The 20,065-nt window shown below is 41.4% G+C and overlaps 1 protein-coding gene across 1 annotated transcript; it reads left to right on the top strand.

Moving 5' to 3' along the window:
• Positions 1 to 7,407: 7,407 nt before the first annotated feature.
• On the top strand, positions 7,408 to 9,861 carry si:dkeyp-59c12.1. The gene is made up of 4 exons (XM_037107421.1): positions 7,408 to 8,092; positions 8,170 to 8,223; positions 8,321 to 8,397; positions 8,752 to 9,861. The coding sequence occupies exons 1-4, from the start codon at positions 8,044 to 8,046 to the stop codon at positions 9,178 to 9,180; spliced, it is 609 nt and encodes a 202-aa protein (XP_036963316.1). The 5' UTR covers positions 7,408 to 8,043; the 3' UTR covers positions 9,181 to 9,861.
• Positions 9,862 to 20,065: the final 10,204 nt, after the last annotated feature.

Consider the following 20,065-nt stretch of genomic DNA (forward strand, 5'->3'; position numbering starts at 1 on the left):
AGGCCGTAAACATGTAACGTCAACTTGATATCACAGGGTTTTGTAGACACGTCAATATGTTAGGTATCTCCTGACATGTATAAATGTTATTGTATCTGTCGACATTAAGTGCTAATATTTAGGCTGGCGTTTTCAGACCATTCTCATTCCCAGGTCAGCAGGTACCAATGTTTTGTCACGTCCCTTTGGCTTCTCGTACAGATGCACAAGGTGCCAATTAGCATCTGGTGGGAAGACTGTCAGTGAGTCACAGACACTAGAGGTACCTTTGCTACGTCTGTATGAGGCCTGACCAAGCGTTGACCATTGCACCACGTCAGTAACAGAGCAAATGTCACAACATGTGAACCATTTGTCAACAAACTTTATTTTGAAAGGAAGCTGGATATGTTTTATTGCAAAATTTGACCGAGGACCCATTTATGTGCAAAACTGACCCTATTGGTAGTGCATCACTGTGAGAAGTACACTGCCAAAGTTGCCAGATTTGATGAGTTGGGAGTGAGAACATACTGCAACATCAGCATTGTGTTGATGGAAAACATCAGTTATTGCAGGTGAAAGTCATCCTTGTGAAAATAAACACCTGGGGCTGAAATACTGAGGAAACACAGCCCCAGCAGCTGCAGAGTACGAGTAGAGAGCTTTTAGCGACAGAAGTATATGTTTTGTCATGTGACCTGTTTTTTTTTTGTTTTTTTTTTGTGAGTTTACCACAGGCCTGTAATCCCTTTAATTAAAGCCTTCTTGCTATGGCTCAGCTGCAACTGGCAACTACGGAGGAAAAAGCTCATAATTCAAACGTCGCCCTGCTGGACTTTAAAGGCGAAGTTAAAGCAAAGCTTTGTTTAGGACGGGTGGGGTTATCCACAGGGTGGGATTTTGGCAGCCACCCTCATGAGAAACAGTAACCGGCACTACCTCTGCAGCATCGGCTTCGAACATGAAACAGCACGCGGTAACAGCAAAGCAGTTTCTTAGGCTTCATCCCCTCACTCAGCAATTTTTGCTCGCTCCCTTTTTGCAAGAGAGATATTTTAGTCGCTGACATTTTGATTGTCAATGTTTGGCATGTGGTGGGCTGATAATTCACGTTGAAAAGCTGACTAATTGGGCGCCACATCCAGAAGGCTCTCTGTCACTGGAGGCTGTCCAGAGTTAAGATGATTTCATGCAACTGAGGAGATAATTCACTTTTTGCTCAGCACAGCACAAGATATTCATGTGACTTCTCTGGCATCAGCGGTGCTCCTAGTCACAGTAAAGACCATACATCAAGCAATGGCATGTTAAAAATCGTCATTGCCACATATGCTCTAATAAAAACAAGAATAATAGCACCACCTTTTAAAGTATTTCTAACAAGACTTGCAAGAAATTTCAAAACACGGATGAAAAAGAAATGCCAGGAGCAAGCAGGTTAGCTGCGTATGATCTCTCTCAGGCCGGGAATTCCTCTTGAACATGGATGGTATTGTTGTCCCCGTCTGCCTTGAGCACATTTGCATCCACTGAATATATGCAAATAAGCAGGAAGCTACTCGGTGCCTCTCCCTGACCTTCCTGCATCACAGGACGGATCTAATTCTCCTCTCGTCTGCAGCCAATCTAAAGTTGGGCGAGTAAATATTATCCTGTGTGCTTAAAAAGCACTCCTCAGGTAAGACTTGCAAACCATGCTCACATTTTTAAACTCTTCAGAATAGCTTCAGAATATCAGTTCATGGTGCTTTTTATTATGTGTTTATCTGATTTTTTTTTTTTGCTTTCTTCTCCAGTCCTTAATATACATCATATAATCATTCCCTAAAAGGTCATTCTTTGTTAAATTTCTTTGCGTTGATGACCAACACGCTCTTCCATCTATGATTATTCTCCTAAAAAAAACAGTGGTTCAGGTGTGGGAAACATTTCAGTGGCTCTCCTGCCCAGGGGCGCAAAAGCGAGTAGGAAACATGGGAAATGATGGAGAGGACATTATGTGAAATTCTGAAGAGCCTCCGGGGACCATTACGAACCACTTACCATATTTATACCATGAAATATTCAGGCGGCACTTTTCCCAGTATGCACATAACCATTCTTAGAGTCAAATGCAACCAAACTAAAAGCAACACGTGAACATTTGGTTGCCTGACAAACTCAGGGGGGGCCGCGGTGGGACAAGCTGCGCGGAAGAGATGCGGTTTCATTATGGACGTTGGCAAAGTGGCGTCAGTCATTAAGTCACGTGTTTAATGTGATGTGGAGGGATTAAATGTTGTTGTATCTGCAGGAACAACAACTCAAACACATCTTCGATCAGATGTAAGATAACAGCATACTTTAGTTGAACTACAGTTGTTTATGAACCACTTTACATATTTGCTAGCTCTGTTTGGAGAGGGCTCTTTCCTCCTCCTCGCCTGCCGATGCTGGCAGGGTTAGCGGAGGATTTATTTCAGTTTCTGTATATAAAAGGTGGTGTGCCCTGGTCCTTTTTTCCCCATCCTGTAATTCTGACAGTGCGAGTCTGAAAGCTTCCTTCCTGCCTGGGAAATGACATGCTAATGGCCTGCTCCCCCCCCCTTCTCTAGTCCTGTACCGCAGCTGTCTAATGAAAGCATCAGAGTATAAGTGGCCGCTGATGATAGATGCTTCCACTTTTATCAGCTGCAAGCAACTGATTAGTACTGAAGAAACGATCCGTTTGCTTTGGACTGAAATCTCAATCCGTCTTTGCCTGCAGACGTCCAAATATAGATTTCTGTTCTGCATCCTCCGCTGATACAAATATTCCATTTAATAGCTCATTGTTGTACAAAACGCAGACTAAATATGCCCTTCCAGTCTAGACATTGCTGTTCAGATGAGGACGGTATTTCAAGCTGCTTTGATCAAATGTTTTAAGCCGCGTTATCCATGCGGCATTAGGGATGTAAATGACTGGTCGGTCGTTCCATTACTTTGATCCGGACTAAAATATCTAAACAACTATATGTCGACATATGTGGTCTCCAGAGGATGAATTCCACAGATTTTGGTGACCCTCGACTTTCCTCTAGTGCCACCATGAGGTTGACATTTTAGCTTTTGAACATATCCGGGATAGATTGCGATGAAATTCATTATACATTCAAAACTAATGTCATCCCCATCAACCTCAGTCGTACTCTGTGTTTAGTGGTAATTAGCAACTGGCTAATCAGTTGCTTGCAGCTGATAAAAGTGGAAGCATCTATCATTATCATCATTGTTGGTAAAACCTGCATGTATCAAGGTCTGTCTGTGCCCCCTAAGTCACCTTTGTCACATTGCAATTGTGTGTCCTTTGTCATATAATACAGGGTGATGACAAACGACAGGTTCACCAGTATTGTGAGTTGTGACTCTGGTGTGCAACAGTAGCTAACGTTAGTTTAGAAAGTCCACAGAGCTAACATCAACTAAGGACCAGTTTCCAGCTCAACACTTTTGTGTGAAAGGCCAGCTCTACAAAACGTTTTAGAATCTTTCAGCTTCTTGTTTTGCTTTTAAAGGCCCTCCGCATAATCCTTTTGTAGGCGGCTGTAAAGTCGGCAGGTTGCCTGGAACACAACTCTAGATGAATGCAAATGTTGCTCTGCTGGATGTGTACACAGGCGACTGTTTGCTGACACATGGGAAGCATTTATAAAGTGACAATATGTCAATGTTTTGTTAAAAGCTGGTTCCACTGCCCCCGAGCAGCCGGAAACAGACAAGCAACACAGTTTTGACAGAACACTGTAAGGAAACTCTCTCCATTTTGTCAGTATGATGGAAGAAATCCTCTCTCAGCTGCAAAAATCAAAAAACAAAAAGAAAGGCTGTTTGTGAAGAGGAGAAAATGCGCAGCTGCTTGACTGTTAACAGAGACTTGGTACATTCCTCCATGTTTCTGACTGCAGTCCGTGTTCTCAGAGAGGTGAAACATATTTTCAGTGGGTATGAACCACCTCTTTCAACACGCAGCATGTGAGCGTCCTCTCAACCGATAACCTATAACACACTTACGTCGCTTAATAGTTTTCAAAATGAGCTGGCCCATTTCAATTGGAATTGCAAATTAAGCGTCAATTTAAATAAGTCCTGCCAATCGGACGTCTTTTATCTGGAGGATGGTTTGCAGTTTATTTTCCTTATCGCAGCCCTGAAACAGGAAAAGTGGAATTATCACATACATAGAGTGAGTATAAGTTAAGTCCATAAGAAGATTTATTTGCATAAGCACGCAGCCGCCGCAGCAGCAGCTTTGTGTGAAACAGCTCTGGATGAAAACACCTTGTATAACTACTATACCTCTGAATGTTGCAGAGGTATTGTGTCTTCATTCCTCCAAATTATTATGAAAAACTGTGAATTTTAAATGTGCTAATAAATATGCTTGGTATTAACCTAAATACCCGCAGCAACACCTGGGTCTTTTGAAAGGATCAACCCAAAAATGTCTCTCTTTTCAAAGTCCTGTTGGGCATTAAGGCACTGAGAAATGAAATGTGGAGCATGCAAGATAAAGATGTTTGGCTTTGTAAAAGCCCCAAAATTCCACTTTTAATATATTCAAACATCCATCACATGGAGGAACCAGTCGAACGTCCTTTAACTGTCCAGTTTGACAGTTGGAGTTCAGTTTGCCTACCGTTATTTACACGCTGCTTAATATAACAAGGGGTCAGTGTTGGTACTGAGGGGTCATTTACTTAAGTTATTTAATTACAAATGACTGGATTCAATTTGTTGGCTGGGAAGTTTGTCATTCAACGTGATCTTCTTCCCTTTGGAGGAATTCAGTTATCTTGAATGATGTGAAAAAGACAAGAGCAGCGACAAACAACAGAGATTCAGAGAACGATAAAGGAAATAATACAATCAGCTGGAGCTCAAACTGTGTCGTTAAGCATCTGTTAAGACAAATAAAGTTTTATAGGGACACAGAGGACATGCAGTTAAACAGGCTGTCATGAGGCGAGTATTCTCTCCAGTGAAGGACTTTGCAAAAGTGCTGTAAGACAGGCAAAAATAAATCACAGGCGGATGTGTTCAATTCCCCTTTTTTTTTTTTCTGGTTTCATTGTCAAAACACGTTTGGTGATTGTTTTGCCTTTGGGACCAGAAAACATTTCTCACCAGTCTTAGTATCCCTGCAGCTGTGCAGGATGAATTTTCATGAATGTGGCACCTTGGCTGGGCCAGGAAACTTAATGTGCCGCTGATATCTGACGAATTTTCACACGGACGCGCCGTAATGACACAGCCGATGGACGCTGACAGCTCTGGAGATGTGACCACTGGCTCATTCGAATCTTCAAAGAAGCGTCTCGACTCGATGATGCTCATTCATACTCTCGAGCAGTTTCACACACATTAATTAACAGGGTTTTTTTTTTTTCATCATATGGACATGACGTTAATGATGGGTTAGGCTGTAATATGCATTCGGTTGTAATATAACCCACATGGGCTACGTAATTGCATACATCAAGGGCTTATTTATCTCTAAATTTCAATGAGTCAGCGCCGCATGTGCTGAAACCTCTCAAAAATGATTAATATAGTCATTTAAAAAAACATTTTAAGTACCCTCTCCTTTAAACTGGGTCTCATTTTTGCTCCCTATTATAAGTACACTCACAGTTAATGCACCAATAAGCAAGGATAAACAATTACTGCAACTTACACATGCACTAAATAAGTAATGACCACATTTATCTTGTCACATGGTAAAACATTACAGTGTTCGCAGTGTTCTCAACCAAATCCCCCTCAAGGGTAAAAACTCTGAAGGTTTCTACATATGGTGTGCAAACTTTATGACAGAGAATCAGTCACAACCATCATATAGACATATTTGAATCTTCCTCGGGGCTTCCAGCCTCGGAATAATCTTATTTCCAAGATGTATAAGAGAGCGGATGTGATATCAGAGATGATATGAAGGTTTCTCTGTGATCTGGCAGCTACTGAGCTCGTCTTACTGCAGGATGGCAGTAAAATGTGGATTAAGTGATGCAGGAGAACATGTTTCAGTAAAGGTGCATCTGAAAATGATACCTGATGTGATTCCTATGTGATTTATACGTCTCTGCATTTGCTTGTTTACATGCAAGCAAGAAACCAGGTTACCGCGAGAAATCAGATTAAAAACAGGAAATTGTAGCCCACAGAGGAGTAAGTAAAGCTGGAAGTGATAAAGACAAATCACACACACACACACACACACACACACACACACACACACACACACACACACACACACACACACACACACACCAAAACCACAAGCCATTTATCTGAGGGTCTGTCTCTGTTCAGCCAATCAGAGCCCGGTCTGCTTCCTCACTGCCTTTTCTGGCACCAGGAAGCAAAATAAAGTCGCCTGCTGTGGAAGACATTTATTGAAGTCTACTCCCCTCTTGTGGTGGCTTCTAATTTTACAGTTAATATCACAGACAGAGGGAGAGACTGACTTTATCACATGGGATTGAAGTTGATGATTAAGAATAGAACAACAACTGGTGTAACAGAAAGCCTGAAAAAGACACTGCATGATTTTGGAGATGCATTTACAACCTTAGTGAGGTAACAGTACAAACTCTGGAATATTTACCTTTCTATTTTTGAATAAACAAGCTGTTCTCAGAGGAAAAGAAGGTCCAGAAGACTGTTTGAAGCTCTGAAGGTGGCAGGGTCCGCCACATATAGGCAAAACAGTGTGGAACTGTGTTGTCCTTTAAAGTTAGTTTGCTTACTCAGTTTATTCAGTCATGAAAACAGAACAAAAAAACCTTTGTTTATTTAGTTTGTTTAGGCATAAAAAGACATCAGCCTTTTTCCTCAGATGATTGTTTTTTATTTTTGTTGTTCTCTCATGTATTCTATGAAGCTTATTTAATAACACTTTATAACCTTGTTTAGATAAGTGCTATAAAAATACAATTATTATCACAGTAGAGTCTCACCCCCTCCACGAAAATCTGGACAAGTGTAAGAGCAGCTTCAGCAACAGACTCATTCAACCCCGCTGCCTTAAAGAACGGCACAGGAAATCATCCCTGTCTGGTGCCATTAGACTGTACAACACTTCACACAAATGCCCACGCAATCCACACACATAATTCAAATGACTTATTATTTAAATGTTATGGCTGTAATTAAAACTCCACCTTATCTCTCTTTATCTTGCACCTTGAAAATCCATTTCCAAAGTTTCACTTTGCTCAGTATTTAATCTTATTCTTGTGACTGCTAAGCATCATCTATATCTATATATATATAGAGTATAGTGTTTGTATATTGTGTATTGTACTGACTTATTGTTGTACTGATCCATCTAGTAATCACTGAATTTGAATTTTTGGGTGAACTGTTCCTTTAAAAAAAATTTGCTGCTGAAGAAAGAGGACTTACATTTGGAGATACATGTTTTTTTCCCCCCTCTGGACTGGGAGGGCATGGCAAACTGTAATCTGAAAAGTAACGAGTAACTAAAACTACCAAACACGTGTAGTGGAATAAAAAGTAAGAAATAAAAATGAAAAAAAAAAAAAGATGTAGATGTCTGAGTTGTAGTTTAGTAGAAGTAAATAGAAATGCTGACGTATGCATACTCACGTGCAGTACTTGAGTAAATGTACTCAAGTAACTTTTCCACCTCTATTTCTGGTAACCTTACAAAAATAAAAACAAGTCCGGAAACAGACGTATCCGTCCTGTGTCACCTCAGAGCGGATGAGCACTGGAGCTCAGAGGTAAATGGACTCTTCATTCACCTGCTCACTGGAGCGAGACCCTGGGGCGTGTGGCGCGTGGAGCCGAAACCACGTGCGCGACACGCCATTCAATTACTGCTGTTGTTGATGCTCTCGAGGTGATGGAGGAGGAGGAGGAGGAGGAGGAGGAGGAGAGTGGTTTGTTTCCTCCGCCCACTGCTCTGTCCTTTAAGAGCCGCTCTGAGCCAGCAGCAGCAGCAGCAGCAGCTTCTCCTCCTCCTCCACCTCCTCCTCACATGGAGCAGAGCGGCTCCACACAGCTGTTTCACTGAGAATGGATGCCAACATTGTCGTCATGGGGACTGAAAGCGTCGGGAAATCAGGTGAAAACACGTCTCCTGCTGTGAAAACACTTAAATGTGTTTGTTCCTGTGTTAAAGATTGTGTGTCTGTGTTCCAGCTCTGACCGTGCGCCTCTTAACTCGGAGGTTCATCGGAGAGTACGGAGACATTGGTGAGTGTCCACCTCCTGTTATACATTCACATCGACGCAACACAGCCTCGTTCAACCTCCATTAACTTTCAATAAATTTCACTTTAATGTCCCGCAGAGTCCATCTACAGTCACAGCTTCATGGTGGATGGGAGGGAACTCACTCTCAACATCTGGGATTCACCTTATACAGAGGTGAGGAGGCATTAATCACCAACTGTCAGAGTCTATGTGGGAAAATAAGTAGTGTATGATACTACTGTGAGAAGAAAATTTAGTGGAAGTGCACGAACAGCACATTTCTCACCTAGAAGTTCTGCAGTTGGAGTGTGTATGATTTTAAAACCCACATTTTTACTAAAAAAAGACATCAAGCACCTTGAAATGAGCAAACTAATAATTGCAGTAAGCTGACAGACTGAATGAAAAAGCACAGTAACATAAAGTGACATTAAACTGTAAAACTCCAGTAGCTCTCTTTGTTCTTGAGTAAATGTATTCTATTACTTTGCACCACTGGCTGCTCAACTTGAATCTCTGCTTTCACAGGACTTGTCAGCGGAGACGTCACTCCTCGAGAAGAAGAGGGTCCAGTGGGCAGACGGCTACGTTCTGGTCTACAGCATCTGCGACAGGGCCAGTTTCAACACCGTCAGCAGGCTCATTCAGTTCATCAAGTCCACCAAAGACTACCTGAGCACAGACAAGGCGCCCATAGTGATCGTGGGCAACAAGCGGGACCTGCACCACAGGCGGACGGTGCTGAGCGAGGAGGGCTGGATGCTGGCCCTCAAGACAGACTGCCACTTCTACGAGGTGTCGGCGGCCGAGAACTACCACAGCGTGCTGATGGTGTTTCACGGGCTGGTGGACAGGATGAAGGACGCTAAGCTGACGATGAAGAGGCCTCTGGGCCTCAGGGGCATCGTGAAGAGCATGTCCGCGGTGTTCGCAAGGAGACGGACAGACTCCTTTTAGCAGAACCACGACAGAGGAGGAGGGAGACTTCTGTAAATCATCAGAGGAGGGGACACACATTACGCTTGTTTGACTGGACGGATGTCACGGTCTGTCAAATGTGTCACCAGAGGTAACAGGGAAGTCTCTTGAGGCCGAGACGCTGCGGAGACGGGAGCTGTGTTTCTCCAAGAAGCGTGAAAAGACCCCGAAGAAGGAAAAACAATGTCACAGAGGTTACAGATGTTTTCTGGTGACAGCACTTCGAGCCATACGAGACTGATGAGACGATGTTTAATAAACCAGCCGTGGCGTCAGATCGAATGAAATTCTATGCACACATTAACTGTGCCTTTACTTATGGTGATGACCAAAGATAACATCCAAAAACTCACAATAGAAACTTTTCTGCTGCTGGAAAAAGTGACTGAAACGTGTCCTGACCGATCAAGTCCATCGATTTCTGGAGAGTAAAACCCACATATTTGTATTTATTCAAGTCTAAACACTGTAAAAATGAACAAATTGAGTGTTTTATATATATATATTTGTACATATATATATATATATATATATATATATATATATATATATATATATATTCACATTTAATTACTTGATTATGGTTCATGTACTGTTGGTGTTGTTTGTCTAAACCATGTTTTATTGCTGACGAGGACTGAAATAAAGCATATAATGTTGCCCAAAGTTTTGCTTTCATTCCTGTTGATTCTTCAAAAGACAAACATTTGATTTCTAGCAATGATGAGCTCATATTCCCTGTAAAGTGTGATAATAACAAGTCAGTTTCAGATCAGTAGAGGGTTAGGGTTATCTGGACTCTATTTACCTCAATAGTCGGAAGTCTGTGTTCCAGGACAACAAGTTGGTTTACCAGTTCCAACCCAGTAAGAGATTGTTAGCTGCTGTTTATGACACCAGTTCATTAACCATGCATTACATGGTATTTTGAAACAGAACCGTTTGTGTTAATTGGACACAAATACAACGCAAGTGCTATTAAACAGTCAGTGACGGAAAGCAGCTTGGGCACTAAAGTAGAATTATGAGATACTTTTACTTTACTTGAGTATTTTCATTTTCTGCCACTACATTTCATTGGAGATTTGAAAAAAGAAAGAAAGAAAAAAGAATACAAATGCTGAATAACGGATACAACAATCGTCCAGACAGTACACCTAATTAATATTTTAACTTTATATTTTTACTTGTACACAATTTGGTCTTGCAGGTGCTTTTTTACAGCACTGTAAACTGTGTATTTCACAGCTGTTGATTTCCAAAGAAGCCAGCTAGGATTTTTGAGGTCGGAGTTGCTGAAATGCCTACAAATTTTCCGGTCACAAGTGGAACGTGAAATCAGATCTCGTGATCGAACGCTGCGATCCATTCCCCTCGGAACAAAGCGAACTCCGACATGCAAGTGTGATGGAACGCTCACCCAGGTTGGAAGTCGGAAAGTTGGGCAAGATGCAGAAAGGCTGACACAAACACACATGACATCAGAGCAATATGTCAGTGCACTCTGTGAACTTTTATCTTTTCATCACTTTTTGTGTTATGTGAAACAGGCTGTAACATCTTTGTAGTTGCCATTGTTTCCTAAGTGCCCTTATCTATTAATGACCTGCTGTTGTTGGTTCATACATTTGCCTTACAAACATCCATTTGCTGTGGGCGTCCATGTTCCCTCAAGCAAATGCACTTTGGATTGGATTGGATTGTAAATATAGACTTCCTTCTAGCATAATACCACGGGACCAGGTACTGACTCATATATTTGGAAAATCTGGCCAACAGAAGCAATCCTCATTTGTGCGAGTATGTGGAAATGATTCCGCTCAGACTTTTAAATCAGCCAGAAAACCTTCAGTGGTTCTGCCTCCTCTCATCCGGAGAGCAGTGATGCTTCTGTCCTGATGCTGAACTCACATTTAAAAAAAAAAATGCTTTTATCACAATAAAAATGCTTTTTTCATAGCAATTACACGTGTCTGCAAGACCTGCAGGTGCGGATAGTTGTTAACTGAGGTATTTTTTTTGTAATAGGAATGAAATAAAAAAAAATTGTGTATAACATTTTAAAAAAGTTAAAAACCAAAAATTTGATTAGGATTGTCCACACTGATGATATTGTCTGTAAAACATAGAAATACCAGATGAAACCCTCTCACTTCTCCTCCAGTCTTCCTTGGATCTTAAATTATGCTAAGACCTTGTCCTCTTTTTGCAGGTCTGTGAATTCCTCTCTGAAACTAGGAGACCGTTCCCCCTGAAATATTTCCTCTAATTTGTCGCCGGCCTGCCCCAGTAAACTTGCTCTGACCCCCCCCGGTGTTTGGCGGCAGAGACATTTATTCATCTATTCCTCCACTTCGAGCCCCGTCCTTTGGGAAGATGTTCATCTTTGCGGTTGTTAATGTAATAGCATGGGAGGGCAAATGGCAGGTAAGCTGGTGCCAGGTCCCCCTCTCTTCTGTTCTTTCAGATGAGGAATCTGACGGGAACAAGGTGGAGGTTAACAAAGTACGACTGGGACAAAGACAGTTCGGCCCCTGCGGGTTCCTGTCACAGTCTCTGACCTCTCCCGGTCGCTTCACAACGGGATCCAAGATAAAAAGAAAAAAAAGAAAAAAAAACCTGACAAAGATGTTTCACCTGCGAGAGCTGCCTCCAGCTTCACTGGAGCTGAAATGATGTGTCTCGGTGTGCTGCCAAAACGAAACTGACACTTACAGCCAAGATCACTTCAATAAACCATGAACGTGGGACATTTGGAAAACCACATCTTTCAGAATTTAGCTTATAATAATTAGCTTTTCGTGCCACTCAGTGTGCGAAGATGCATTTGGTACAGTTATCATGTAATTAAAATAAAGCATTGGCATCTTAATTAGCATCTTAACCCTTGAATTTAAACACATTTATCTGACACTTCTGTGCCATAAAAGATACTTTCATGACACGTTAAGATGCACTCTAATGTTGCCTGAAATGCTTCTGAGCAAGAGTAATCAGGCAATTTGCCATTTTGCTTTGGTAAAAAGCCACAAAAAGCTCAGCAGTGAAGCTCTTCACATCATTAAACACATTTACTCTATGATAAGGTGCTGAGAAAATGCATCGTTAGCACAATATTCTTGGCAAGTGCTGCTCATCCTCTGTATTACAGCACAGGTTGCTTGTGTTATTTAACGGCACAGCACACGTGACACTCGAAGCCCCATAAAAGTCTGAACGTTAATTTCACGTATGAACCCATCCAGTGAAATATCAGTGTGCTCTACACTCTGCACTTCAAAGCCTCTCACATCATATCTCACATATCTGTTACATCCACCCAGGGGCCACTTCTTCTTCTACACCTTGCAGAGGTTATGCCTGACTCACTTCAATATATATGTCCATATCGAAATCAACCTTCCGGCACACACTACGATACAAGTGACACTATTTTATCAACAAACAACAAAGAGAGAATTACATGTTGGCATCATCAGACTCTCTTACATTCACCAGCATGAGTCAGCTTAAGAAATGCATCTGAATACAAAGTCTGGCCGACCCAGTCAAAGTACTACAGAGGACAGCTGTACATACAGAATGTATACAGATATGAAAAATTATACAAAGTACATACTTTTCCTCCTTAAGATGCACATCAAAGCAGTGGGAAACATTTAATTAGAAGAGGGTAATACAGTTCACTACAGTTCAAAAGTCATAATTTATAGAATGCCAGTAAATATTATAAATCTCCCAAAAAATGAATGAAGTTTGGTGTATTTTCACTAGATTCTAATACCAGGCAGAGGCAGCTGCTTCATCAGAGAATTCAGAAATCGTTGCATGCTGTTTATTCTCCATGTAAGGAAAAATGTGAAGATATTTCACTGTTGACCTTCATGTCTCTAAAGCCACAGATACACTAAACATCAGCTGGCACATTTATCCTCAGATATCAAAGATATTGTACTACATAAATATCCTCTGAATAAAATATACGCCAAACTGGTGACAGGCATTAAAGTAACTACATAGAAATGGCCAGTCTTCTCTCTGATGGTCCTGTTGACTTGTCATAAAGGGGGCGTCAGTGATGAACTGAAATTGTTTCATAACCAGTTAGAAGTGTGTTGTAACGTCTCCTTCACCCGTTGAAAAAAATAGATGCTGTGGTCAGCAACAGTAGTCCACCCTCTGTGAAAAACAAGCCCAAGCCTCGGGCCGAGAAACCAGCCATCACGTCATCGCACTGCTGTCTAACCAGAGTTTTAGCCTGCCATCATCGAGTCCAAACACAAACAACAAGAAGCTGTTTTCACTTCCTCCACCTTCCCCAGAAGGATTTGCCTGCGACACCATTTTAGTAAATTGAATCCCAGAAGAGAAGATGTCGCTCATCTGTCAGCGTGAGTTTCACCTTCTTGTTCAGTCAAACAGTAACTAAACCAGTGGACCCCGACTGAATATGAAAATGAAGTCAAAGTCTCTGAGCAGGAAGACTGAGGTGAGTGAACAACTACAGCACCAGAAACAGCACAAAGAGCACTCATTAAAGGGTAACTCTGCCAATTTTATACGTCATATAAGGTGTGTCTACAGGTCTTACAGGGATTACTACTCCATGTGTAGAAAAAAAAGTTGCATTGTTGGCATCTGTAAACACACTTAAATGTGTAACATTGGTGGAGTTGAGACCTTAAAACAAATCCAGATCAAAACAATCAGCAGCAATCACGATTTCATCACCAGCGGGCAGCTGAGGATTAATGTGCCAGCTGGTGTTTAATGTGTCTGCGGCTTTAGAGACATGAAAGTAAACAGTGCAACTGATCTTCATTTATTTTTTTCTTACATGGAGATTAAACAGCATGAAGCGATTTATGAATTCTCTGAGCTGACTGATATTAAAATCTAGTAAAAAAATACACCAAATTTCATTCATTTTTTGGGAGATTCTACCAACACAGATATACTCAAACTATCCCACATGTGTCTTTGTCTCACAGCATCAGGTCACATGTTCAGACCCTCTCCTTGTTGCTGTTCACTGCCCGGCTGCCTGCACGTTTTCGAGAGACATAACTGATCAATGCAGTGAGACGGCGTAATTTTATTCTAACCTCATTAAATACAGGCAGGGGCCTTATTTCATTACCGTGTAAACAACTTAAATGGGATATATGGGCTAGGAGGTCAGCCAGTTCGAAGAGCGGATACATAGAAATAGAACAGAGGGAGAAGGTGAGACATCTCAGAGTTTATCAAAATCAAATCAGACAGTACTATACATACATAAATAAGAAAATATGAAATTCAGATGATTTTACATAGTAAATAGGATCAACTAAGACCATTTGTTTCTGTTCACTGAGTCTGTCAGTTCATCCACGATCTGTACTAGTTACGCTCTTATTGAACAAGTTGATGACCGAAAGGTAGCTGAACGTGTTTTGAGTCAGAAGCTGACAAATGGGCAACTCAGGAGGTAGAGCGGGTCGTCGAATAATCGGAAGGTCACTGGTTTGAATCCCGGCTCTTTCTAGCTGCTCTTTCTCTTGCTCCTGATGCGCAATTAGCACACATGGCTCCTTGCATGCTTGAATCTGACAAGTGTTGTTTGAGCAGACAGTACACTGGAAAAGCACTATAGAAACATGAATCCATATACCACATTATGCTAAGATAACAGGCTTGTTATCGTTGAGCATAATTTTTTCTTTTTCATGAGGCTTCATATCCCTAATTAACAGAACTGATGTGACCTGATTGAGTGACTGCTGTATTATGTAGACATGTTATCAAAACTGATATTTTTCAAGTAGAAGTATAAAATTCAGCTTGAGCTATTTCACCGGTGAGCTTTCTTTAAATGTCTCTCTCGCTCTCGCTTTATAAGCAGCCTCTTTCTAAGTAAAGGCTAACGTAACATGTTTTTGAAAATATTACATGCTGCTTTCATGGACAATAATACACTATGTTGACGGGAACAGCTGACATTTTGAGAAAGATATTTGCCCACTTTAGATGAGAAGACAAGACGAGTGCGCCTTAAGCTAGAACCCTTTTGTCTGCAACACTAAATGCTGAACTTGAAATAAAGCTAGCCTTACCGTGCAAAGCCGACCTGCTACAGGAGGCCATGGGAAGTCTGTGCTTATTGTTCCCATATGAGAAGTAGTCTAACACAATAAAGCCCAAGAAAACAGGACATTTTCACACTTCAGTTACTTTGTGGATGAACAAGTGTGATGTAACGTTTTACTCTGTGAGCTTTATTTAGCATACAGGTGCAAGAGAGGTATGAAATATATCATCTAACTCTGAGCAAGCATAGAATCACATTTTCCAAAAGGTTGAACTAAAGTGCCAAAAGTAAGAGCCAGAACCGTGTGTTGGAGCTGAGGCTGGCTCACACCTGGACTCTTACCTTGTGGCATTACAGGCTTTGTCCACCTGACAATGACTTCCAGTTTCCCTAATAAAGGATTTACATAGGGGGGGTCTGGAATGTTTGGACTGTAAAACAAAGTAGGGTGTTCAATGAGCCTTTTCACTAAACAGATTTACTAAGAAATGTGTTAACTGTTCAAAAATGCCAACTATCCCTTTTTGCTTGTGCCCTTTTACCTTTGCTACGCTCCCCTGCAAAGACTTAAGGACCCCCTGCAGCGCTGCACAGCTCAACGGCTTTCCAACACACAGTAACCGTAATTTAACCCCCAGCAGTGAAGGTAGCGAAGGTTCAGTCACACTTTGTACTTTTTCTCGTTAGGCTTTAACTCTCTTACCCACGGAAACTTTCTGCACACTCATGCCAGGTATTCATCGCTATTTCTAGTTTTTTCATTTGTCTTGTGTCAAACTGTCTCTAAAGGCAGGAAGGCGGAGGCTCATTGTCACAAGCTGTCGAGCGCTGTTGGTGTGTGTAATGGGTTTACGGGGAAGAAACATGCTCAGAATGATATATGCATGTTGACATCTATCACAGAGACGCTTCAGTCTCTTAAAGTGAAACGCTCACCAAAATGCAACCAAGGCTTTTTTGTGAATGTATAGGAGTCAAACCTTCGTGTAAAAGCATAATTGCGACGAAAGAGGCACTTTGAAGATTTACAGTGTTTTCGTTTTTGGCTCAGACTCATTTTCAATGGGAGTGCATGGGGCACTTTTATGCTAGCATCAAAATTGCTATTTTTGAAACACCAAGAACATGAAACTTTGCATGTAGTATCACCTCTACACACAGCTCAACTGAACCACATACACTCGACCCAGACGTGTTGATCCCCGAGTACGTCTGGGCTGCCACGACCACGGCTAGAGGAAGAAGCTACTGCTAATGTGAGTTGTTCAGAACTTTCTTTTTAGTAAATTCTGTGCACACAAACAATGTTCTCAATGCTCGTGTTCATGTGTAGAGACCCTGGTGATGCTACGAGCAAAGGTTTATGTTGTGTCGAGCCTTCTTAGTGTTTTAAAAATAGCAATTTTGATGCTAGCGTAAAAGTGCCCCATGCACTACCATTGAAAATGAATTTGAGCAGAAAGCAAAAATATGGTAAATCTTAAAAGTGTGTCTTTCATCGTAATTACGCTTTTACATGAAGGTTTGACTCATATACATTCACAAATAAAGCCTTGGTTGCATTCATGGCGCGAGTTTCACTTTAAGTCTAAAACCCACCTCCCTTTGTCATGCATATTCATAAAAGGGCTCTGTAAACAGTTTACAGGGTGATAAAAAACGATTTCAATTTACATCATTTTCTCCATTGATGATAATGAGGCGGCAAAACAAACGACTTGTACTTTGCATCAGAAACAACATGATCTCGCAGATCAAGAGAATATTCGTTTGAGCCTTTTACGCCATGGAGCGCCGGGTGGTTCATGTCTGGAGGGCACCGCACATAACGCTTTGATCTAATATAAAATGGGTGATTGAGTTGGGAAAAATGTTTCCCCCTCACATGTGGGGGGTTCACGTGGAGTTGAAGTGAGACAGAGTTTTGCACGTGAGACGGTAAATTAAATCAGGGGTGGGGGGACGAGTGACTCATCATACTGTAATGGGTGTAAGGAGGTTGAGAGGGTAGCCCCCCTCCTGCAGCTCACACTGTGCCTGGACTAACTGGCTATATTGGTCTTATAGAGAGGCACACATGGTACTGGACATTACTGTCAGGGAGATGTTTTACCTCCCCAGTCTATGATACGAGCACAATAACATTTCTCAGAGGCACAGCTCATCTGAAAACAGAGCTCATGAAGCCTTATAGAGCCCACTTTGACGTTTCTGCCCTCTTCTGCAGGTTATTTTCAAAAACCTGTGCTCACATTCTCGTGGCGGATTAACAAGAAGGTTAATAACACTTCCAGTATGTCTTATCTGAACAAACAAAACAACGTGTTGTGGTTTTATGGATGCCACTGTATTTGTAAGACTATTTTTTGGCCCTGTGCAGCGAGATTTCCTGGATTCTTGCTGTAACTATGAGGTTGCCAAGAAATATTAGTAATGATTTACAAAAAAAAAAACTAAGTAAAGCCCGCCAGAGCTTGGTTTCTGACCTTAACCTGAGACCTTATGAGATGACATTCATTATCATTCGTGACTAAATAAGCAAAAATCCCACGCGGTCTTTACATGTTGACCCAAACATTGCTGAACTCTGACTGGTCCATGCAACAAGAACTGTTCTCAGCCTGACTTTATGAGAAGAAAACGACGGGGTACCATTGTCATGTCACAACGTCCTCTAGTGGCTGGACTGGTTATTACAGAGCAGGTAGACAGGTTAAGAGTTACAAAGTCTGCATCAGAAGAGGGACTGGGCAGATGGGTAAACAAACATAGGACATCCGCTCAGGAGACCACTATTCTATACATATGTATAGAAGTTAAGTTAAACTTGTAACAAGTTTTGTCGCCTAAACCTGACCATACTATGGCTATATGACAAAAGTGTGGTGTGTCGGTTGTTGCTGCAATCATCAAATTGTACGAGCTCTAACTTAAAGATTTTGATTGAGAAAACAGATTTTCATTTTTTAAACTATAATATAGATCAACAAGGACAAACACTGAATGTGTGCTTCTGATGACACAGCATGCAACATTCACACCTTGTTGAATAAACACAATAAAAAAAAAATCTCTTTTGAATTCATCATCAGTGGAAGTTAACACAGTTGAGCCTCTTGAGGATACTTTGAAGGGTATTTCCACTAATTTTACACATGAAAGTGTGTTCTTGGATATTTTGGAGCACTACTGCATATGTGAATAGCATAAAGCGCTTTGAGGCGGTGGGACCCACAATGGGTAATCTAGGTGCTTTATCAGATCACATGCAGCTTCCTCTGGAGCCACAAAGGGCTTAATACTACTTTATTGCATAAAGGCCTGTAAAATTTGTGGAGTTACCCTTTAATTGAACAGAAGACGGGGACTCTCTGATTGCTTAAATTGTTTGATTTCCCACAGAAATGTCAGCCACGTGCAAAAATGTAAAGGTTGTTCTGTCCTGGACTGATCCTTTAATGACGGCTCGGCTCGGCTCGGCTCGGCTCAGCGTGTTTTATAACTTTATGTCCCTTTTACATGCGACATACTTCACACAGCAGGTGCATAGTGTGTCCCCTCAGTATGCATATACATCTTAACAGCCTTGGCCGACTGCCAGGCTGACCTTACTGCAGGGGTTCCATGTTGCGTAAGAGCCCCTTTTGTCTGATATTCATCCTTGGAATTATGCCGAGAAGAGTGGGGGGCGGTGGGAAATGTGCACTGAATGTGAAGAATGCCATTGATTGCATTTCTAAAGAATCTCTCAGGTTCAAAACTAGGTGTTTACTGATGGAATCAAATATCATGTGGCATGGAGCTGATATGAATTGAAGATACAGCTTTGTTAAGATGAGAGAAAAACAAACAATCCTTGAGGTTAAATAAATCTGCATTGCATATTTTTCTGTTTATGAGCCAAAGGCAGGAAAAAACACCTTGGACTGATAATTGGCTTCTGAGTTTTTAAAAAGACAGACTCAGTTACCTGAGGACGATTTTAGAGACTTGCAAATGATCATTATGCAGGTCTTTGAAAAAAGACAGCACCTGGAGGAGGTGCCACACGATGACAGAAGAATATATTCATAAAATCACGTTACAATTCAATTTCAGCACCTTCTCCAGGAATCCTCAGGGCAGGGAGAGACACAACCTTAATCTGATGCTGTTTCAACAAAGTGCCCTCCATCTACTCCCGAAAGTTTCTCTGCAAAATCTGATACGATCAAAATTCAGGGCGCTGTTAGTGAGCCAAAACCAATTTTCTAAGTGAATAAGCAGAATGCAATCAACAATGTCAAGAACAGAAAAAAAGAAAAAATGGTTTAACAGATTTGGGGGAAATGGCAGCAGTTGCCTCCTGTGTCAGGAGAAATGAGGAACTCTTCAGTCTTTTTTTTTTTTTTTTTTTGGAATTGGGCCATAGTGTCACCGTAGTTTCACCGCTCGTTCCTCTCACCCGAGTTTCTCCACCTCTCTCCACCTGCACCTCAACCCCCTCGTTAATCCGGTCTTTAGTTCACTCTTTGCCGAGTCTTCTGTTGCGTTAACCTGTTGCTGAGATTTGTTTTGAAATAAAGTCCCACCATTTATCTGGAAATTGTCTCAACTTCTCATAGAAAAAGAAATCCAGTTGTCTCTTGTCACCACCATCCCTCCTCCTCCTCCTCCTCCTCCTGACATCATTGTCAGCTCATAACTTAATCTGAACGTGATGTGACACATATTGTGGAATTGTTTGTATGATACTATGAGTGAAATGCACAAACTATCATGTCTGGTTTGCAGAAATGCACCATGCCATTTTAT

The sequence above is a fragment of the Acanthopagrus latus genome, chromosome 8 (genome assembly GCF_904848185.1).
Source record: "Acanthopagrus latus isolate v.2019 chromosome 8, fAcaLat1.1, whole genome shotgun sequence".
Taxonomy (NCBI): domain Eukaryota; kingdom Metazoa; phylum Chordata; class Actinopteri; order Spariformes; family Sparidae; genus Acanthopagrus; species Acanthopagrus latus.

What these genes read in the sequence shown, in the direction of transcription:
- si:dkeyp-59c12.1 (XM_037107421.1), top strand. Translation starts at nt 8,044, where the DNA reads ATGGATGCCAACATTGTCGTCATGGGGACTGAAAGCGTCGGGAAATCA. An exon ending in CGGAGAGTACGGAGACATTG is followed by an intron (nt 8,224 to 8,320) that starts GTGAGTGTCCAC and finishes AATGTCCCGCAG; the next exon opens with AGTCCATCTACAGTCACAGC. An exon ending in GGGATTCACCTTATACAGAG is followed by an intron (nt 8,398 to 8,751) that starts GTGAGGAGGCAT and finishes CTGCTTTCACAG; the next exon opens with GACTTGTCAGCGGAGACGTC.